Source organism: Mercurialis annua, linkage group LG5 (genome assembly GCF_937616625.2).
Source record: "Mercurialis annua linkage group LG5, ddMerAnnu1.2, whole genome shotgun sequence".
Lineage (NCBI taxonomy): Eukaryota > Viridiplantae > Streptophyta > Magnoliopsida > Malpighiales > Euphorbiaceae > Mercurialis > Mercurialis annua.
The window spans coordinates 54,184,333-54,206,718 of record NC_065574.1 but is presented as its reverse complement, the minus strand read 5'-3'; the positions used below and the strand labels follow the sequence as shown (position 1 = coordinate 54,206,718).

General features: G+C 33.6%; 3 protein-coding genes across 3 annotated transcripts; 2 read left to right on the top strand and 1 right to left on the bottom strand.

Annotated features, from left to right (window-relative positions):
• Positions 1-1,810: 1,810 nt before the first annotated feature.
• LOC126683358 (exonuclease 1) lies at positions 1,811-7,911 on the bottom strand. Its single transcript, XM_056106005.1, has 14 exons — positions 7,605-7,911; positions 6,855-6,974; positions 6,154-6,277; positions 5,903-6,040; positions 5,595-5,804; positions 5,281-5,456; positions 5,111-5,183; positions 4,341-4,464; positions 3,646-3,839; positions 3,496-3,547; positions 2,889-3,406; positions 2,754-2,805; positions 2,244-2,466; positions 1,811-2,164 (listed from the first exon to the last, which is right to left on the bottom strand). The coding sequence occupies exons 1-14, from the start codon at positions 7,763-7,765 to the stop codon at positions 2,083-2,085; spliced, it is 2,247 nt and encodes a 748-aa protein (XP_055961980.1). The 5' UTR covers positions 7,766-7,911; the 3' UTR covers positions 1,811-2,082.
• A 2,711-nt stretch (positions 7,912-10,622) lies between these two features.
• On the top strand, positions 10,623-13,546 carry LOC126679927 (bidirectional sugar transporter SWEET2). The gene is made up of 7 exons (XM_050374951.2): positions 10,623-10,955; positions 11,469-11,505; positions 11,597-11,813; positions 11,908-12,066; positions 12,147-12,266; positions 12,393-12,531; positions 13,081-13,546. The coding sequence occupies exons 1-6, from the start codon at positions 10,895-10,897 to the stop codon at positions 12,504-12,506; spliced, it is 708 nt and encodes a 235-aa protein (XP_050230908.1). The 5' UTR covers positions 10,623-10,894; the 3' UTR covers positions 12,507-12,531; positions 13,081-13,546.
• A 661-nt stretch (positions 13,547-14,207) lies between these two features.
• Positions 14,208-22,222, top strand: LOC126681311 (uncharacterized). The gene is made up of 16 exons (XM_050376837.2): positions 14,208-14,535; positions 14,841-14,939; positions 15,044-15,135; positions 15,730-15,830; positions 16,168-16,258; positions 16,502-16,560; positions 16,659-16,779; positions 17,121-17,189; positions 17,591-17,643; positions 17,752-17,860; positions 18,678-18,848; positions 18,963-19,121; positions 19,872-19,964; positions 20,543-20,725; positions 20,971-21,167; positions 21,491-22,222. The coding sequence occupies exons 1-16, from the start codon at positions 14,400-14,402 to the stop codon at positions 21,885-21,887; spliced, it is 2,130 nt and encodes a 709-aa protein (XP_050232794.1). The 5' UTR covers positions 14,208-14,399; the 3' UTR covers positions 21,888-22,222.
• The last annotated feature ends 164 nt before the right edge of the window (positions 22,223-22,386 follow it).

The window sequence follows — 22,386 nt, the reverse complement described above, 5'->3', positions numbered from 1 at the left end:
TTGACTGTTTGACTAGGAAGTTAATTTCTAGAGGTTGACTAGACTTTAGAAGTTGATTCCTAAAGGTTGATTTCTAAAGGTTGATTCCTAAAGGTTGATTTCTAAAGGTTGATTCCTAAAGGTTGATTTCTAAAGGTTGATTTCTAAAGGTTGGTTCCTAAAGGTTGATTTCTAAAGGTTGGTTCCTAAAGGTTGATTTCTAGAGGTTGACTAATGCTGACAGAAGTTAATTTCTAGAGGTTGGTTTCTAAAGGTTGATTTCTAGAAGTTGACTACTCCAGAAGCTAATTCAAAAAGTCCAAGCCCAGTTGCAGAAGATTAAGCCCAAATTTGAGATGGCCATTAAATATTAATTTAAATGGCCCATAAGCCCAAGAAAGTCCATTCCAGAAGAAAAGAAGTTAAAAAGCACGTGCAGCAGAAGTAAAGACACGATTGGCAGTTCCTGAAGGTGGGGAAGAACGTGTGCAGTTGGTTCATGAAGCAGCAGTTTTCAAATGATGAAGCTATAAATAAGAGAAGAGCAGCCAATTTGCAGCCCCCGATCAAATCCAACAAAAACCAGCCCAAAGGCAAAAACACTCAACACTTAGCATTCTCAGTTTTCTTCAATCAGTAAAGAACTTTACGATTGAACTTTTGCAATTTCTACTCAAACACTTGTATTTTCATTTCATTCAATTAGTAAACACATTTACAATTGGATTCTTTGTTTTAGCATTACTTGATTGGAGTACTTGTTATAAGGTTAACCAAACCCCAATCGCTCGTTTAAGAAGTTAAGTTACATTTTGGAATCCGCTTCCTGGCACGCCCGCATTTCACACGCTTGTTGTTACAAACGCAAAACGCCAGTAACAGTATTAAAAATATTATCGACTCTGTAGGTGAATGGTGTGATGAATATAATTTTGTATAAGCATTTATTTATGATGATGTTAATGTTTTGTTGCAACAAGAAATAGTTATAAAATGGAATATCTTACTTGTGACAAAAGATTTGTCTGTATTAGATAACATATTAGAAGTAGAATAGAATTGAAACAAAAATTATGAGATTATCTTCTTGTTCTCCGTAACTTTTTTTTTAAGGTTAGCATAAATATGGAGGACAAAGGATCAATTCAACCCTCAACTTGGCTCAAAATCTTAAAAAAAGTTATTTTCAGCATTTTGTGACAATGAAACCCACAACTTGTCTAATTTGAGTCATCCAATCCATGAACTGTTGTTTTGGAAACGCATTGCGATTTAATCAATACTACAGCTAAGAGATTGGGCTTGAAATGATCCAAAATGGGCAAGTTATGGGTTTAATTGTTTTTTTAGGAAGTTATGGGTTTAATTGTTAGAATTTAGAAAGCATTGAACATGACATTTTTAAGATTTCGATCAAAGTTGAGGGAGCATTGTGCAAAAACCATATAAAACTGAGTAGCCAAACCAAATTGATAAATTTGTTTGGTTTAGTTTAATATTATAAAAGATCAATTTTTCAGTTCGGTTCGGTTTTAGCCATAAAGAATTTTTAGTTAAGTTTTACTGCAAACCAAAAAATCAACCAAAATGACTAGTTTGGTTAGGTTTGAATTTTTGATTTCATATAAATTTGGTTCAATTAGGATTTGAAAAAAAATTCCAAAATTTCAGTTCGATTCGGTCCAGACTAAATGCACACCCCTAGCAAGATCAACTTGGTGGATAATTATGTCATAATGTTTTGGATAAAAATGATTTTCACTCAAAATAAAGGGTTTATGCAGAAAAAATAAATGAATCCTCCCACCTGCCTACAAGTTAGCACAATATGTGAAAAGTAATAATCTTTTAAAGATTCATTCTTAAAATTTAAGTTCATCTTTACAGAGACATTTTACAATCATATATGTTTCTCATAAATGAAAATCAAATTACATAAGAATCAAAGTGTAGCATCTCAACTTACATGAATATGATCAGCAGGCGCCAATTGTGCAGCTTCAATGCAACCAAAACTGTTTAGCTGTCGCAATGCTACACCCGATAAAATTTAGAATTGCTCCTGCAGTTGAAAAGACTCATAAACCTACGCCCTTGCACACTTCAGCGTCGTCGCAATGGTGCACTCGCCTTTTTGTCCTTTGGTACATAAGCAAAACGACTAAAATCTGCGTCAATGTCTGACCTGAAACCAACACCAGCTGAGTTCAAGATTTGGAAATGCAGCAACTTTAGAAATTTTACATCAGGGATACACATATTACCTACTGGTACACGTGTTTCGAATATCTCTGAGAGGGGCACGAAGACCGCTAGCACGAGAACCAGATGAGGGGAATTTAAAAGAAGATATGACTGAAACAAATTTCTCCATTGATTTCTCTGCTATGCCACTATAACGATTTAAGTGTGAAATGTTTGATCCAAACTTTCCTCCTTCTGCCATTGTTCCCTCAAATGTTTCATCACGATCCGGAGCATCGCAGCCTTTAGATAACAAACATGAGAACGAAAATGTGTATCAGGTTTTTTTTCTTTTCGGCATATAGAGACTCATTCAGATATACACTTACAAAAAGCACAGCTGAGAAAAATAACACTACATTTAGTAAAGTATTGGGAGAGTATAAATCCAATAACCTAAAAACGCACGGTTGCATGAAAAATATGGATCTTCCATTTAATTAAAGAACCAGAATTTGAAAAACTAAGATTATTTACTCTGTCAGATAGAGTTTGATAATGTTTTGTGTAAATGAGGCGCAGCAACATACCATCTTCAGAAAGCGATGCATCTGCTCGCATGTGTTTGGATTTCATATTCTCCTGAAATGGTGAAATCAACGAAAGGTTTAAATATTAGAGATATCTACTCCAGAGTAAAAGAGAGGAAAAAGTAGAATGCTTACTCTCTGGACAGTGTCATTTGGGGAGATCTTCCTTTTCGTTGCAATGCTGTTATTCTCACAAGAAGCACTTTCAAGAATGGTATTCTCTTTTACATCAATATCTGTTGCTGCATCATCCTCAACTAATTGTCTTTCAGGCATATTTATTTCATCATTCTTGTTTACTGATTTGTGCCGAAAATAAGAGCTCCTCACGGTGATCTTGTTGTCTGCTGTTCTTGTCTTATAAGAACTCTTGACTATGATTTTATCGCATGAATCGGTGGAACCATAATTCTTCACTAGGGACTTGTCTTCTTTATCATCTTCAACAATGTCGTCCATTGGCTTGTGCTTAAAATAAGAGCTTCGTATAATGGCCTTTTTATTCTCTGCGCTTCTTACATCTGGAACTACACTCGGCATGGAAACACTCTTACTATCGCACTCCCTTAGTAATGCTTGAGGAGATTCATGCATTGAATTCCCAGGTTGCTGGGGCAAAGTAGGTTCTGAACTTCTCGTCTCATTAATCATGCCTTGGCATCAAGAATTTACAATGAGTTAATTGAAATATTAACATAACTCAGAATTCAATTTATAAGTGCATTTGAAGCCAAATCCTTACCATGCATTCGATACTCTGAATAATCCAGATCTTCAGAGGCACCACTTTCCAACTGCAAGAAACTTACCAATTATATAAAAATGTGCATACTTCAACATACATGATCTGAGCAATTTTAGAAAAAGAATCACTACTGGCATTGATACTCACATTTTCATCAGGCGTGGTGATTTCTGTATTTCCAGAGCCAAGTGGTGATGCTGAAGAGCTGTGAATTATACTTGAACCAACTGCTAGACTGCAGTTTTCCTTGGGAGCAAGAGAGGATTTTTCTACTAGAGTTGGATTTATTGGTGATGTTCGAGGTGTCCTGAATTGTCTCTTTGCTTCGAGAGATGCAAAGCCTAGTATGCGTTAAGGAATTGAAAGAAAAAGCAGCACATAAACAAAATGAAGTATGACCAAGGCATAACTTGAATTTAGTAAGAACTGGATGAGATCAAGAGCTACAAACCCTACCATTAGCTTATAAATATTCTTTTATTTCCTACCAAACACCACATTTGGATGCACACATACTTTCTACATACTTAATTTATCCTCTATTGCCATGTTTATTTCTACCTGAGCCTTGGATAAAAAGATTGATGGTACCAATTCAAGACCTTAATGAAGAAGGAAGAAAAATCACATCACATACAGCTATAGATTATTATGATAGGTTTGAATCCGAATACTTGAGGAAACTGATCATCTTGGTAAATATCCTCAACCAAACCCTCTCACCTCTGGCTTCAAAAAAATTACAACAAGTTTACTTATGAGCACTTGCTTTTTTGTTAAGAATCTGTGATGCTGTAGTTGAAAACCAGACTTTGAGGACCGAAATAAATCTAAATGGATACAGAAATACTTGGTTAGGAGATTCTTCTGCACGGGCAAATCTATCTTTTTTCTTCCACTTTCAGGTTTAACACTTTTAATTTCAGTAGTTCTTCTGAGTACCATTGCGGAACTAGCACTTTCTCCCTGTTAGTGCAGTACAAAAAGAAACAACGAAAGTGAAGAAATAGTCTTTAAACTATATGTTAATCTTAATTGGAAAATAAATTGTCCAAACACACCAGCTTGATAACACAAAATAACAATCACTACACGTATTGTAGACAATATTGGATAGGCAGTTCGCAGGGGCTAAGCAAATAGTCTCTTAGAACTCTTACCAGCCAGAGAAAACACATTATGTTCTCGTAGGAAATACTTTCATAATGTTTAAATCTTGAGTCAAATACTCTTTCGGATGTCCAATTTTAGCATTTTCACAGTATAAGGGATGAAGATTGCACACTCTTCATCTAAGAATGTCACTTTCAAATCACGTAATCTATAGTTTGATTAAACAATTGAATTTTCCCTTTCCTGTCAAGACTGAAATATAATATATAACTGCTGAAAACTATATAAAGTACACCAATCATCTTGAGGCCTTAGCTGAAAATTTCTTTCTAGGCAACATTTATTCTAATAATTTACATATTAGACAAGAAAAGATATAGCTGAAGCATATTCTTGATAAACCAGTTTGCAAAAAGTATACATCTATGCTCATAAACCTAAAAGAAAGTCTTGGAGGGAGAAGTAACAGAAACAGAAGTGAAGTATGCATAGAAAGTACCTCGAATGGCATTTGGGTAAATGGATCCAGATCACCATCTGCTATACCTTTAGCTATATGCTGTGGTATCAATGTGTTCAAAGTTAAGGCATTGAGACAAAAACTTAAACAAATAGGAACAAAATTAGAGCTGGTTTAGAAGAATGCGAGAAAAGAGAACTAAAGGATATGGGCCTAAAAAGTCCAAATTGTCAACAAGATTGTCTGCTAAAGCTGACAAGTGAACAATATCTTCAGTGATAGGATCATACACCCTTTGGTGCTGGAAGGTCATGATTGCTTGCCTGAAGGACTCTTCATAAAGGGGAGGAACAGAAGCTGTGCTATATTTCAGGTGCTTAATTACCTAAAAGGAACCAACTTTTAATAGGTATTTGACATTAAATAATCTGAAATCTTCTGAAATGGAAGGGAACTCACAATAATTATGTTTGCAAAAGTGTTTGGATTGTGATATGTGGATAAACAAATGAGATGGACTCACCTTGTCATAACTTTTGAACTTTGTGATTAGTGCATGAGCCCTTTTAAGCCCCATTCCCGGCAGTGACGGCAAATAGTCACAACCACTTAAAATGCACATCTGAAGAACCATTTCATGGGTGAATCCAACAAAACTTAACTCTTTGTTCAGCTTTATCCGGGAATAATGGAACTCAACACCTTGCCCATACTTGTCCATTTTAAATATAATCTGAAAATAGTGTAAACAAGAAACCGCCAGATTTAGATAAAGCACAATAGCAGCAATTGTGAGAAACTCTTCATAATAAGCTACATTGGAAAACTCACTCTAGGACAGCCAAATGGTATTAAGTCAGAATCCTCAGTAATTACAGCATCAACTTGTTTGCCGACTGCCAAGAAGGTCATTTGGGCATCAGCCTCATAAGGAGCCACAACATAAGAAATGTTCTCCCGCTTCAAAACCTTCCGCATGCAATCACATGAATATAAGAAGTTAAAAAATTTATAGAGCTAAGAGATATATATTTACAAGGTCAAGCCTCGGATTAGAAAGTTGTGCCGCACCTATGACCAACCTGGATTAATTCATGAGCAATTGAAGGTGAAATATCAACAGCCTTCTGGTAGCACTCATAAGCAGCTTTTGAGTTTCCATTTGATTCGTGCTCAATAGCACGTGCTAAATTCTCTTTCCTTGATCTGCAAAATTGTAAAGCTTATAATGTCTCAATAATAACAGGTACTTCATGATCCCAAATGTTATGGCAACAAGTACGCCTACAAGTGCCAAGTGCTATAATTGCATACAATTTCAGTGTTCTGAGATAGGCCAGTTAGACAATATAGTAAAAGAGAGACTGTGAAGAGACGTTGGCAGTAAAAACAAAAGCAGGAAGCTTTTCCTTGATGAGACTATGGCTGAGTGGATCAACTTTTCATCAGTAAAGATAAAAATGAAACAGCTGGAGGTAGAGATTGAACTTTTTTCCTACCTACCATCTTACAATGATTGTACCTCATGCCCGTTTCAAAAATTGGTGAATTCGGGTAAAACATACAGAAATAACCAACTCGTGATCTAAAAAGCACCAACTGTCAACAACTCTACAAGGCCATTAACATCTGACTGAAACCTATAAAATTACTTAACAGGAAGCTAACAGAAGAAAACCAAGTGTAAAAACAGTAACATGATATTATTATAGAATTGCAACCAATGCAGCCCGGAATTTCATTTCAAATCAAAATTAAGTTCAACATCGTACAAACAGCATACCTTCCACGCTTATTCTCTTGTTCAATCTTCATCGGTAGAAGACCACCATCAAAGACAAGAATAGGTTTAACGCCATAATGCCGCAGCAAATTCACTCTATGCATGCAGTAATCAATGTGCCTACATTATCAGAAACCGCAAGCTACATGAGAATTCGCATTCACAATACACGCAAAAGCACCCAACATTGTCACAGCTGGTCATTATGATAGATATTCCAAACAAAAACACATTGCCGCAGCTAAAACGACAAATCATTAGACCAATTGAGGAAATGCACTCAATCCCCTAGTAAACCCACCAACGCAATTGACAAATTTTCAACTTTGGCATTCACAACAATAACGTAATTAAATACATCTCTAGATGAAATTAACAATACCCATTAAGCCAAATCAATCCAATTTTGATAATTACATAAATAAATGTATAAATTTACAATACCCATTAAGCTAAACCAATACAATTTTGATAATTACATAAAGAAATGTATAAATTGGCAATGCCCATTAAGCCAAATAAATCCAATTTGATAACTACATAAAGAAATGTATAAATTAACAATACCCATTAAGCCAAATCAATACAGTTTTGATAATTACATAAAGAAATGTATAAATTGGCAATACCCATTAAGCGAAATCAATGCATTCTTGATAATTACATAAAGAAATGAATGAAAATTAACATTTGAGAATACAGCTAAAAATATATAACAAAATAAATGAAGCTTGAAAATTATTCACTGACCTGGAGGTGGGTAATCCTTTACAGAGCTGGGTACTGCAAGACAAAGCTCCTTTATGGAGCCAAGAATAAGTATCAATGGCAACACTGCAGCCATCTAATTCCTTCACGTGAATGGGCACCATTATCGATTTTAAGAGAGGTAATAGACCATGTATTCCCATTCGATGGTGTGAATTGAACTGTGCCCAACTGACCTAAAGTTGGGTTAATTTCAATTTAGTTTAATTTGGAACTGGGGATTTAGGATTGCTTTTTAAGATAGCTTTTGGCGCGAAACATTTGTTTTGTTTACTGTTTCTTGATAAATTTGGGGTTTTTGTTTTGAAGATTATAGAGTTTTTTTAGTGGTTGGGCTTGGGGTGAATTGAGGCCCAAAGGCTTTATTTGGTGGTTGGACTTTTTAGTGGTTGGGCTTGGGGTAAAATGCACTTTTACCATTTTCAAAAACAGCCCAATCAGCCTTCCGCTCTAAACTGTTTCAGAGTTTAGTCTGTTTTTTTTATATAAATCTCAATTTTCCATGCAGAATTAATTGCAAATTAAGTCACAAATTTTATGCTAATTTATAGGTCTTATTTAGTTGGAGGTAAGTTAGCTAGAAAAGTAAAACTTCTCGGAAAGTGATAAAAAATATTGTTTGGTTCATCTCTGTTGAGAGATCTATCTCTATCTGGGTTCGTCTCTCAACGGAGGCGACGAGCTTCGTCTCTGTGAGAGACGGATCTCGTCGTTTCTCATGGAGACGACGATGAGCGGCTGCCAGATTCTTCTCCGGCAGCTGCTCATCGGTTTCTAAAAAAAATTGATTTTTTTTATAAAAAGTACATAAAGATCTTTTATACTTTTAGCTAATAAAAATTTACTATATACAGTTTTAAAATTAATTTTATTTTTTTAATTATTATGAATTAATTTGAAAAAATAAATAAAATTTAGGATCATTTTAACCCTTTTTCCATTAAAAACCACCTTAAGAGAAAGAAACCACTATCAATACCGGAGAGTGTGTCTCACTCTCTTGGGCGAGAGTGGGAAGGGGGGATTTTGTACCGATTTTTCCAAATTCAGGGTAAAAATAATCAAATTTTGTTAATTTGGACGTTTTTGAGACTTTGTGCCAAATTCAGGGGGTAAAATGATCCTTCGTTCATATTCACAATATGAATTTTGAAAATTGATAATGTCAGCAACCAATTTTTATTTTTTAACACCAAACTGAAAAAAAAAACACTCATGGAGACATTGTAATACACAATCACGTGTTGTTACATGATTAGTTGGTGTACCAATTTCAAAAAATAAAAGTTAATTATTGATATTGTCAAGTTTCAAAATTTGTGTTATAATTGTAAATCACGTTAAAATTTGTGATTTAATTTGTAATTAGCCCTTCTATTGAGTCATCAAATTATTTGAATTATATTGGTAATGGGAAAAATTTCATTCTTAAAATTATATTATGTTATTTTCCTTTTTAATAAAATAATTATTAGGATTTAAAAAAACAAACAACTATTATATTTTATTTTGTTTTTTCATTTACATGATTGTTGATGATGTACTATAACTTTATATCAATATATATTATACCTTTAAATAAATAAATAAATTAGGTATAAAATTTAAAATGCAAACGAAAGAAATTATATTTGCCTAAATTTGAATTGTTTAGCATCTTTTTTAGGGACATGATACATGAGGTGTTTTAAATGGTCCAAGTATGAGACGAGATTTTTAAATATTTCATATTTAATCTAATTTTTACTTGAGTTAAATAAGTTTTTTATCTCTAACCCTAAATTATAACCGCTGTAAACATAAATTCTGCTTTAATCCGTAATTTTATCTAAGTTAGAAAAACGCCTTATCAAGTAAAGTAGAGTTGAGTCAGCACATATTCTTGCTTATCATTACACTGCTCAAATTTAATTGGCTTTGTTTATTATTCTATTTGTCTTTTATAAATGATTTCAACTATACTAATGTTATCTATATAGTATTTCAATTATCACTTTATAACATCTCACAACAATAGACAAAAATCATGGACGACACCAACCAATAAATGGGACCAATTTACGGTCATGTCAAGCTTTCAACACTAGTCTTCTGTAAAATGCATAGCTAAATTTATGTAATTAAGGTCAAATCATAAGTATAGAAAATATTATTTTGGTTTCGTAAATTAGTCAAAGTTAATGTATATTTAGTTAATTAATTTTTAATCATAAATGAAAAATATTCATATATTTCTTGGAAATTTTATTATTTTTACATATAAAAATTTAAATTATTAAATAACTTTAGAATTACTGAAATAATTGTCATTTTCCAAAATAATTATATCCCTCGTGACTGTAAATAATAATAATAAATGTGTCCCACTTTCAGGTAGAAAGACCCACTTGAAATGTAGGTAGACCATGAATTAAAAAGATACTATACAAGCACCAGCAATATATTTATTTTCTGAAATAGTAATTTTTAATTTGTCAAAATTAGAGGTGGCCAGCATATTTAGAGGGGAACTCTTTCAACTACCACCAGTGAGTTATTGGAGATAAATTAAACAAATTCATATAGAAATCGAGCTATTCAAATTTCATTTCGAGCCGAATTTAATTTAATTTTAGACCGAGTATGATATTTAGCTATAGACACTCGTGAAGTTCGCGAGACTAAATGAATATTAACGAGTCTTCTATATACATTTTAAACATATAAATTTTTGTAGATCTCTATGTTTAAATATAATTCATTATAATTGGCCAAATACACATTTTACAGTAACATTGACCTAAATTACATCAAAAAGATTATTTTTTTACTTTCATATTGAACTCGAGTCAAATTTAATCTCGAGACTGAATATATCAGATATTATTCGAGCTCGAGCTGCTCGGATATCATTCCAGCTCGATCTCAAATTTATAGAGCACATCCAAACTTAATCTCGTTGGCTTAATCAAATATGAGGCTGTATTTTAATTAAAACATGAAAAAAATAGTTTTATGAAAAATAAACGGCTGAAAATGTATTAATCACAACTTTAAATGGAAAGGGTTTTGTGAACTGTAAAATGAATCTAGAAAGATGAAGAAAATATAAGCATATTCCAAAACAAGTTGATATATATGAAAAGTAAAAGTTTATGAAGAAAATTGGTTAAATCAGTTGGTTAAGCAATAAAAAAAAGGTTGCTTAAGACACCCTATAATTAACAATTAAACTATAAAAATCTGGGTTCTGGTCATAAAATTGAATTAAGGGTTCAGTTTAAATTCAAAAGATGAGTTTGTCTGAGTTGTATTCGTTTGTCATAGGTTTCAGTGATGCTGCCGGGATTGCTGGTAAGTTTTTTTTTTCTCATGTTTATTGGTTATTTTAGTATTGCTGATGTTGTTGGAAGATTGCTGAATCGTGTGTGAAACTCTTATATTATTGCATGTTTGATAATTGGATTGTCTGAACCAGGAAAAAATTTAATCTTTTGTGTTGGGTTTGTTTTAAAATGAATTGTAGCTGTAAATTACTGGAATTCTGGGTTTCTTAACGCCCGGAAAGGGAATGCAAGACTCGAAACATTGGGAATTATAGAATTTATGAATGCTAAATCATATTATTAGCTATGGAGCTCGGAAATGCTGAAACGGAAAAAGAGAAATGATATTTTTTATAAGGGTAGGTTTAAATATGGAGTTTCGGGTTTTAAAAGCGTTTTTGAAAATGGAAATGAAACAACGAAACATAGGATTCGATAAGGTTATGTGCGAAGTTGCTAAAATTTGCTTGCATGATCTAAAGTTAGAGCACTGTGTAGTTGTTAAGGCATTTCGTTTTTAACTTCTGCTGATTAATTGCAGGGAACATCTTTGCTTTTGCTCTATTTTTGTCACCCATGTAAGTTTTTATCTGATATTTATTTGGATAAAGAATTAGATTGAAAATTGTTGTTTAGAGAAGCTAAACCGTATATTTTTTTTCGATTCAGAGCAACATTTAGGAGAATTATTAGAAGCCAATCTACAGAACAGTTTTCAGGGTTGCCTTACATATATGCCCTCTTGAACTGTTTGATCTGCCTCTGGTATGGCATGCCTCTCGTATCACCCGAGATTATATTGGTTGCAACGGTTAATTCAATTGGGGCAGTTTTTCAGTTTATCTACATTATCATATTCATCATGCATACCGATAAAGAAAAAAAGGTAATCTTGAAATTTTCCCCTTTCTGATCTTTTGCTGGTGTTTGAAGTTTCGGCTTTCAGTACTGAATGCTTGTTCTTCGAATTTTGCTCGCAGCTAAAGATGTCAGGACTACTGGTTGGAGTTTTTACAATATTTGCTGCGATAGTAGTTGTGAGCTTATATGTTTTTGAGCCTCGTGATAGACAAATGTTTGTCGGATATATAAGTGTTTTTTCTCTCATTTCCATGTTTGCTTCCCCACTTTGTGTCATTGTGAGTTAATTTGAAATTTTGGTTGTTTCCTAATTTATAATGCTAAATTCACCGTTTCTTACAGTGCATTTTCATGGCAGAATTTGGTGTATAAAACAAAGAGTGTCGAGTTCATGCCGTTCTATCTCTCACTTGCAACCTTTTTGATGAGTCTTTCTTTCTTTGCATACGGAATGTTGAAGTATGATCCGTTCATTTATGTAAGTGCCACACCTAATCATTCCTGAATCCATAACTGTTTATTCTATTTGTCATAAAAAAAATCTCGACTTTTCTTTTTTATTTTCATTTTCATTTAATGCTATGTACTTTTTCATTTGATATAGGTCCCTAATGGTATTGGAACAATTCTGGGGCTAATACAACTGGCGCTATACTTTTATTATAGCAACGAATACGGCCAAGATTCCAGAGAACCGTTGTTAGCATCCTATGCCTAAGTACATTATCTGTCGATGTGATATGGTAAAGTTATTTCCTGTAACTCTCATCTAAGTATACTAGTTTAGCTTGTACTGATATTTCTCATCCTTAGCTACCTATGATTCAAACTAAAATGCATACATATTAACTTAATAAGAAGACAAAATTTAAGACATAGTGGTGCCATGCTTCGAGTTTAGGTTAATCGGTTCAACGATCTATGGTCTGTGTGAGTTACTTCCTACTGATCTAGCATATGTGATGTTAGGAAGGTGTGTTCGGATAAATCCACTGCTATCAAAATGTAAAGAGACATTTGAAAAAAAGCATAATTTTAAAATTCAATTTGAATCTCGATTCACTAATCCGCGATCTTGCTACTTAAGACGTCCCAAGAATTTTTTAAAGGCCTGCTTAATGCTGTTTATTATAGCATGCTCAAAAACTTTCTTTTGACACCCTTCGGTTTTATTGTTCGAGGGACTAAAGCCAAATATGTAGCATCCACATTGAGAATTTTAGTATTGTTGTGACTCACTTTTAGAGCAATGCGTTAACAGTAATTCATCTAGCTTGATGTTTATTTTACAGGAATTTGTGTGCAATCTATCGATTGCGAGTTGCGACATTCTGATAAGTTATATGTCGATAAACAATCATTGAGCTATGTTTATCGCTGTTTTGTCAATGGATTCTCACAAGTCTGGATCGGATCAGTACACTTCTTGCTGCAACAAAGAAAGGAAGACAGCGTTAACGAGTAACTACTCGGAAAGAAAACAATCTGGTGCTCGATGGAACGGGCTGTTACGGACGACTATCAATAAGCGGTTACAAAATTGCAGCACCAGAGCAATAGTCTTTAATCTTTGTTAATGTCAGTGTACAGACACCAGTAAATCATTGTCTTGGAATTGTATAGCATTTATTCATTTGTGGTTGATTTATTTTCAATCATCTAAATGTTTTTCTTTTAGCTAAACATTTGGATTCATATTATCAGTATTCAGTCATTTTGTATATTCATTGTATTTGTATGTACCTTTTCCTTGTAATTTGTGTTCATTTATCCCACTTTTCATTTGCTATAAGTAAAAAATTGCTAGATAAGTTAATTGAATTGACTGTCCTAAATTAGATACTATGTATTAATTGAATTGACTGTCCTAAATTAGATACTATGTATATTTTTTATAATTTTTTTAATCTAATTAATAATTTTATCTATAAAATGTTTCTATTTTTATTTTTATCTTCTTTAATAAACTTTGCTTTTAAAAATATTATTTAATGTAAAACAGGTATGAAATAAAATTATATTTTAGTTATTTAAATTATTAAAAATAATGCACATATATTATCAAATTAAATTGGTATAGAGGGAATAATGATTTTATAGAATGTTATTTAAAAGTATATTAGCAGTCACTGAAATTTTTAAATATATTATTTTAATGTGAACTTTTAAATTTTTTAAAAATATTAAATTGTTAAATAAGTATACTAAGTTATTTCTTAATGAACGAATTGCGAAAATGAAAAACAAATTCCACATTTTTACTTAAATTTAATAAATTATACTACATATTTTTAAATTAACATGATAATAAATACTCCATAAACTTGTATATATAGGTTCGGTTTGGTCCGGTCTGGTCCCATTATATTTATTTTAGGTCTGACCGAATTTCGGCTGACCCGAACCAATAGAAGACCTAAAAAACAGAGTTGCGGTTCTCTCTCTAACAGCCTCTTCCTCTGCTGCTACTACAGCAGAAACACATACTGCACAATACTAATAAAAAAACCGCGAAAATTGATAATTTAATCTTTGGAGGAACTTAAAACGAAACCCTAGAGCTTAACTAGACACCACAAACTAGAAGAAAAATTTAGTAATTAGCAAAACGATGGCGGTTCGAGGAGAATCCGGCATGAAGGCGATGTCCGTTAACGGAGTTAAAATCTATTCTATTACATCTCAGCAACAGTCTGTTGCCTCATGGCTTAATCCCAAAAAACAACGAGCTCTTCGCAAAGATAAAGGTTTAGTTTAATTTGAGATTTTTTTGTTAAATCTTAGCTAATAGATTATACATTTTCTTGTTAAACCTTAGCTTAAACTCTTTGATATCAGCTGTGTTGTAAAAGAGTGCTGAATTGGATTATATTTTGTTGTTATTTGCTTATTTATGTGAAATGTTTTGGTTTATTGGTAGAATATTTATGTTAAACCCTAGCTTAAACCCTTAATTTATGCCATCTGTGTAGTCTGATGATGAAATATGTAGCTGATGCATTGAGTCTCTAGCTTAATTGTTGTTTTTCTTTATTTGTTCATTTTTTGTCAGAATATCAGAAAAAAGTGGAGTTGCTTGAGGATTTGAGGTTTGAAACAGCTACGTCGAAAATTAAAGTTACTCCTGATGGCGAGTATATCATCTTATCAGGTGATTAAAGGGTTCCTAGCTTACAGTTCTGTCTTATATACAATGTTTTGGTGACTATGTTAAGGTAATAGGTAGTAACTGTTTTTATTTCTCTATAATTGTAGGAATATATCCACCTCAATTTAAAGTGTATGAGGTCAGAGAATTGTCGATGAAATTTGAAAGACATATGGATTCTGAGATTATTGACTTTCAGGTATGTTATATAATTCCTGAATCGTGTAATTCAACCAGCAGATTTATTTTATTAAGGCACTATCTACATTTGTTTTGTAATTGGTGAAACTTTAGTAATAGGATCTTGGTGTCTCAGACTCTCAACTAAAAAGTTTTTATTTCCCAGTGCCTCACTTTTATAAATATTTGCAAGAGTTTAGTAACTAAAACCATTTTTCTTAATTTTCTATCATAATTGTTTGTAAAGTTAGCGTGTGAGCTTTTCCTTTGTTTAATAACTTTTTGTTTGTTTTGAATCAAGATGATTTAAATTAAGGTTTTCTGCTTTGTGAGAGTATCCTGATAGAAAAAGAGAAAATGTTTATAAGGTGCCTACAAATGGGATATGGTCAAATGAGATAAAAGATTACTTTTGGAATACCTAGATATGGTGTCATTGATAAGAGATAATCGTTGCATACTAAATTTTATGGCTTATCTAAGTAGAAAAGTTAAGGTGAAGGAAGATGTAAAGAAAGGAATAAGGGAAATAGTTCGATGGAAATCAGAGTAGTTTATTTAATACTAAATTAAAGTGCTTGGTGTTTTAACTGATAAATTACTTGCCTTGTAGATACTGGATGATGATTATTCAAAGCTTGCATTCTTATGCGCTGATCGTACTGTTTCCCTGCATGCAAAATATGGGAAACATTACAACTTGAGGATTCCAAGGTTTTTCTTTATACTATGTTGATACTCCTATTCATGTTTCTATTTTATGAAGTGCATTTTTCCCTATCAATTAGCTGAAGCATTTTTTTTCCTTTACATGCATCCGTCATCGTGCTTGTTTTTGTTAGAGATGCTATTTTTTATTTGTGTAAAGCATGAAAGGTAATGCAAAGCCTGACTAATTAATTTGTTATTCATGTTTGGTGGATGTTGTTCTCCTAGGCTAGAGCTATTGGGGCTCAATTTTATGGTCTTTTTTATTGTCTTCCTATAAGAAGTTCTCCATTGCTATTTTGTTGATGCATAAAAGAGCCATCTCATGTGCTTGTACCTACAGGATGGGAAGGGATATCGCTTATGATTGCTGGTCTTGTGACTTATTTTGTGCTGCTTCATCTCCAGATCTATATCGGATCAATTTAGAGCAGGTAGTTAATTTCCAATTATTTTTTTGATTGTTTTTATAGTTGTACTTGTTGTCGTTGATGATCTAATTGCATCTACAACATTTATTAAGTCACCAATCATTATGATTTTGCAACTTATGGAAAAATCTGCTGTGTTAAAAGAATTACAGTGTCAGACTGTTTTGCTTGCTTATTAAGTGTCCTCATCAACTACTTATTGTGCATCATATTTATCTTTGAAATTGTTCACTTCTACTTTTGCAGGGCCGATTTCTATCTTCACTCAACACACAATCACCAGCCCTGAATGTAGTTTGTCGGAGGTTGTTGGCTAATCTTTTTATAGATTGTGAGCTCAATATCTCTTGCTGTTGATCTTTGTTTAACTAATACTGAGGTGGTTCATGTTTTCCGATTTCAGCAAGCTTCATGGGTTGGTTGCTTGTGGTGGTGAGGATGGTGCTGTAGAATGTTTTGATATGAGAATGAGATCTTCAGCTGGTAGAATTGATGCTGTTGCACCTGCTGGTGATGATGACCAGGTGAGTTTTTGTACATATTGACCAGGATATGTGATGTGACATGTGTCTTCTTCAAGTTTGATTTTCTAGTAACAATTCTGGTCAATACATTCTTATATTTCGGAACCAAATGCAGCCTCTAAACTATTTCTAGATTCTTTGTAATTGTTGACTCATTATGGTTTGGATAGCTGGTTGAAGTGTTTGGCATCAGATGTGGGCCTTCATTCTGTTCAATTATCTTTTTTCTAGTTGTTTTGGTGGTTTAAGGGTGGTCAGATGCGAGTGTAAATTAATTATATCAATAGTTGCCCTTATTTGCCTGAAAATGATTTCTTATCGTGTCTGCTGGATTTGCTTAGGAAGTCACTGCATTAGAGTTTGATGACGACGGAGGCTTCCTCATGGCTGTTGGAAGTAGCAGTGGGAAGGTAATGATGCTCAACAATTATGTCCTGTTAAAATTTCTGTGATTCTGTGCTATACCAAGTTCTGTTCATCATATATATCCTACTTCATTTGCTTGTTTGATGGAATGATTGTGTATGTATTGAGCATAAATCTGTTGCTGTTTCAAAGGACCTATCTTCATGCCTGGGCAAACTCATTTTTATCTTTTATCCTTTCTTTTTAATGTTTTATATTAATTAAGTGATGGAAATGCTTGAAATGAATATGCTAAAGTAAGGCTCTGGGAGGGATGAGGGATCAGTTTTTATGGGAACACCACTCCTTAGAGTACTAAAGAAATGACGCTACTATAAACTAATAGATGCATGGAGTTTTGAGATAGTACTTTGGTTTAGTAGCCTTAATTTTGTGTAATTTGCAGGTGCTGCTCTATGATCTGCGATCCTCACACCCCATACGAATTAAGGATCATATGTAAGTATACTCATAGATGCTGCTTACCTTGTTTCATACAGAAACATGATCTGAAATTTCTTCTCTTTTTACATATTGCTTCTAAAAAATATTTGTGTTGCTATGCAGGTATGGAAGCCCAATTTTGGACATTAAATGGCATCGTAGTCTCAATTCTGAACGGGATAAGCTAATCACTACAGATTCCCATGTAGTCAGAATTTGGGATCCAGAGACGGTGAGAATTTTTTTTGCTCTCATGCTATTGATAAATAGAATAAGGAACGTCTTTGATGTTTGTACTTCTTTTCCCTTTTGTAAAAATTTTGCTTCAACGAAAAGCATGGGATGAATATTGGCTTGACTAAATTAAAAGAGATGAGGAATCTCCTTGAAATATTTATGACATCATCATACTTTTTGCCTTCATCATTGTGTCTCTTTTAAGTTACTGTATTTTCTTTTAAAGAAAACTAACTTAAACTACTTGTATTGTTATATCAAGTATTCATAAGCTTTTTAATCTATTGCTTTCTTTGTCTATATAATTTAAAGTTATACAGATGATAACATCCGAAACAAAGTATTTCTGCATGTCTACTATATCAAAGGTCACTTAGGAAGTAAATTTTGATGCATTCCAAGTGATGTACCGGGAGGACAAAGTAGAAATTGTTAGTGTTGGACCTGTTGGTGCTCTTGACTTTTTCTCTTGAAGTTGGGAAAATTAGTTAAATGGTTACTAGTTCTTATGGCAGAGATCAAAGACTAGTTTCTCAGATGCAGAGGTTTCTACATCATTATCAATCTCAGCATTGTAAATCCAAATTTGTCCTCAGCAATCTACTTCTTCCTCCAAGACTATTTATATCACTCACATTTTTGGCTTCATCATCTTTCTCATTTTTATTGCAATATTGGGGACTCTTGCTCACATTCTGTCAGTCTGCTCACACTTCCTAGCTCCATATTGATGGGAAGCTTTTTAAGTGATGAATTGGATGTTATTGATTACAATATAATATTTTTCTTCTGTTGATGGTTTTTCTGTTCAGGGAGATGGCATGACTAGCATTGAACCTACAGCAGGAAAAATAAATGATATTTGCGTGTATAATGAGAGTGGTCTGATGCTGCTAGCTTTAGACTGTAGCCAAATACCATCTTACTTCATTCCTTCTTTAGGACCTGCTCCTAAGTGGTGCTCTTCTCTCGAAACTCTAACGGTGTGTTTGTAGATTTCATGAATGTCACATTTTTCTTCCTTTATGTGGTTTTTGAAAGGTTTCTGTAGGATCTTTTACTGATATGTATGAGATTATTTGCCTTCTATTTTGCAGGAAGAGCTGGAGGAGAAACCAGAGATGACCATATATGACAATTACAAATTTTTGACAAAAGAGGATCTTACAAAATTGAGTTTGACAAATTTGATTGGGACCAATCTTTTAAGAGCCTACATGCACGGTTTCTTCATCGATTATCGACTGTACAAAAAGGTTTTATGTTTCACAACTTGTGTAGTATTATGTATGTTAATAGCTGTTTAAGAAAAAAATTCTGATATGCTAGTTACTTATGCATTTATCAGCTGTTCCTCTTTTTCTGGTGAGGGTACTTTTAGTGCGAGAGGAAAAATTATTGGCATGATGTTTTGGTGGTTTTGGTTCAACTCTACCCATTTTTTGTCTTTTTCTTTTGTCCTTGTTTGATAACTTCTTCTTTGTGTCTGCAAACCAAAGTTTAAGGAACACTTTGGAAAGGTTAAAATCTGGGCAAAGTACTTCCTGGCTGCAAAGTTGACATAATTCTTTTGTTGCTGTGTCTTGTTGAAACGTGAGAATTTTCTGTGTCCACTGCTTTTTTGAAAGTTAATTATGTGGAGAACTCAACTTGCTTAAATATTGTCATTCTAGGACGTTATGTCTACTTAAGCCGCCAACTAATTCAGGACTAAATATTGTCATTCTAGAAGGTTGTGTCTACTTAAGCCCCCAACTACTTCAGGACATAAGTTAGTAAAAAAAACTTCACTAAAATTATTTCCCTTTATTTAAATTTTAAAAATTCAGGGTTTTGAGGGATACGCTTACAAATGTTTGACAATCTTTGAATAAGAAACTTCTAAATTTTAGGTTTACTGAAGTACTTTTAGATTATTTTATAGGGAAATTGCTTGTGTAGATGACAAGAAATGATGGTTTGGTTATTTGCTATGTTGCATATTTAATCACTTGGTATTCGTGCAGGCCAAAGCAATTGCAGATCCTTTTGCTTATGAAGATTACATAGAACAGCAGAAGCAGAAGAAACTAGACGAAATTCATGCTTCTCGAATCACGGTTTGCATTAGTCATAATTTATTTTCTCTAGTTTTCATGTCAATTTTTGAGATATTATGGTGTATGGAATATTTGGTATGATAATCTTTATATTCTCACAGCTCCAGGGCCCTTGATGTTTATATCTAACATGAGATACATGGTCTTCTTAGCTTGAATACCAAAATTTTGCTTGAATGTAACATAGTTTTGGAGGTTCTTACCTTTTTTGTCATAGCTGTATTATGGTATTTGGTACTTAATTCATTTATGCCTGTTTGGCATATGAAAATGAGCCTATATGAATTTTCTGCTTCTTACAGGGGTTGCAGTGGATAAGAATTTGCTTATAAACTATTTGTGGTTGGTGTTATATGCACATTCATGTGTCTGTCTATGTGCATATGTGCTGATATCTACTCCTTAGTTATGCTTGTACATTAACCAGAACTTATTCCCAGTTGTGGTATTTTTGCTGTATTTAAAGATGCGGCAGTTAAATTCTTCAATTTCTTGGATTAGTAAGGAATGGAAATGCAATATGAATATTTTCTACTTGTATTTGAGTAGATTCTTACAAAATTCGTTTTCTTCTGCAGATTAGGAGAAAATTACCCAAGGTTAATGCCAAGTTTGCAGCTACAATCCTCGAAAAGGAAGAAACTGAGAATGAAAAGAAGGACGCCGATGTTGATGAAACCAAAAGACCATCCAAGAAAAAGAAAGGACTTGGCAGTGAGATATTCAAAGATGATAGATTTGGATTGCTTTTTGCAAATGAGGTACTGAATTTATGGCAGCTTGAGTTTGAAGTCAACTTGGGCACAAATAATATTGTCCCATGTTCATAATCATCTGTTGACATCTATTGATTGTTGAAATACTTGCAGGAAAATTCAATTTACATTCAGCATAAAAGCAAATTTAGGATTAAAACATTTGTGCTGCGCATACTATCTTGTAGGCTACAATTTTCAAGTTAACGAAATGAAAATCAAATAAGATCCTTTATTCTTCTTCCGTGTAGGACTTTGAGATTGATGAGAAGTCACACGAATACATGGCGCTGCATCCTATGGCTACCCAGAAACAACCCACTTTGGTAGAGGAGCATTTTGAACCTATAATGGACGATGAAGACCAGAATTCAAGTGATGCTGCGACTTCAGAAGATGAGCTGGGCAATGATAAGATCAAAATGAGAAAGACTTCACGAACTCCAAGGTATCGTATTTGCAGCTTGTTTAAGTTAAATTGTGTATACTTGATTTTGCAAGCTGAGAACAATTATGCAGCTTGAGATTTTGCAAGTTAACTCATTAACATAATTAATTAAACATGTTTAAACGGGTTAAGTGCGTCTTAAAGAGGTTGACCCGTTTATAACCCACACCCGAAGCTCAATTCAGACGTGCTTAACTTCATCTTGTGTCGTTTGAACCAGTCAGTGTCAAAAATTGCCAGCTATAGGTTCTAGCTTTAACTTGATAATTATAGGTATTTTGAATTGAATACTAAATGCCTATTCCGCTGAGTAAAATATGTAGATTATTTGAAGTCAAGGATGAGAGGCACGCCGAGGCATTCTGGAATCGTGAATCGCTAAAAAATGAAGATTCTCTTCTACTAGGAGAAAGGGTGGCAGCTCAAGGTGGTGACCGGAAGACTTCTGGATTTTCAAAGAATGTGAAGTTTGGACCAGGAGGATCACGAGAGATCTCCTTCATTTCTAGAAGCTCAGCCAAGTACAAGGAGGATGACGGGGACAGAGAAAGTCGGGGTGAAAAGAAGCGAGGAGTCCAGTCTTTAGGGCTGAAGTCAGGCAGACCATCATTCGGAGGAGGTCGTGGTGGTCGAGGTGGTCGAGGTGGAGGCCGTGGAAGAGGCAGTCGGGGCAGAGGTAGAGGTGGAGGTAGAGGTGGAGGTGGAAGGGGCAGGCGGTAAACATGCATTGCGCAAGTTGCAAATGATTGTAGTTGTAAAGCTTTAGCTCGACCTGGCAATTTTAGACACGACGATGTGTAGTATTCTCCGAGGAAGCAGGCCGTGAACCAGGTGAACCCCCTGGCTGCTAGGATTTTGATGTCAGTCTCTATCTAATGCGGCATGTAAAACATTTTTGAAAATTTTGTTTTCTTTATAGATTTTTTTAACAGATTCTTTTAAACATTTGATTAAATATAAATTCATACCAGGTTTCTTGAACACAAGAAGACAGAATAACAATAGATGTAAGTATTTATTTATCTGAGTTTAATTGTGATTGGTTATTTAATTTAGATTTTTTCTTTCTCAATTAAGTTTTTGACTTTTTATCAATTAGATTAAATGTTTTTATTTTTTAAGGGGTTAATTGATCAAGAATTTAGTTAATTGGTTATAATTTGATAAAATAAACGACTTCAAGGAATTAATTGGATTAATTCCATATAAAATCACCACT

What these genes read in the sequence shown, in the direction of transcription:
- LOC126683358 (XM_056106005.1), bottom strand. Translation starts at nt 7,765, where the DNA reads ATGGGAATACATGGTCTATTACCTCTCTTAAAATCGATAATGGTGCCC. An exon ending in CAAGAGAATAAGCGTGGAAG is followed by an intron (nt 6,278 to 6,854) that starts GTATGCTGTTTG and finishes ACAATTTTGCAG; the next exon opens with ATCAAGGAAAGAGAATTTAG. An exon ending in AGTTCAAAAGTTATGACAAG is followed by an intron (nt 5,457 to 5,594) that starts GTGAGTCCATCT and finishes GGTTCCTTTTAG; the next exon opens with GTAATTAAGCACCTGAAATA.
- LOC126679927 (XM_050374951.2), top strand. Translation starts at nt 10,895, where the DNA reads ATGAGTTTGTCTGAGTTGTATTCGTTTGTCATAGGTTTCAGTGATGCT. An exon ending in ATACCGATAAAGAAAAAAAG is followed by an intron (nt 11,814 to 11,907) that starts GTAATCTTGAAA and finishes TTTTGCTCGCAG; the next exon opens with CTAAAGATGTCAGGACTACT. An exon ending in CTTCCCCACTTTGTGTCATT is followed by an intron (nt 12,067 to 12,146) that starts GTGAGTTAATTT and finishes TTTTCATGGCAG; the next exon opens with AATTTGGTGTATAAAACAAA.
- LOC126681311 (XM_050376837.2), top strand. Translation starts at nt 14,400, where the DNA reads ATGGCGGTTCGAGGAGAATCCGGCATGAAGGCGATGTCCGTTAACGGA. An exon ending in ATCGGATCAATTTAGAGCAG is followed by an intron (nt 16,259 to 16,501) that starts GTAGTTAATTTC and finishes CTACTTTTGCAG; the next exon opens with GGCCGATTTCTATCTTCACT. An exon ending in CTTCTCTCGAAACTCTAACG is followed by an intron (nt 18,849 to 18,962) that starts GTGTGTTTGTAG and finishes TCTATTTTGCAG; the next exon opens with GAAGAGCTGGAGGAGAAACC.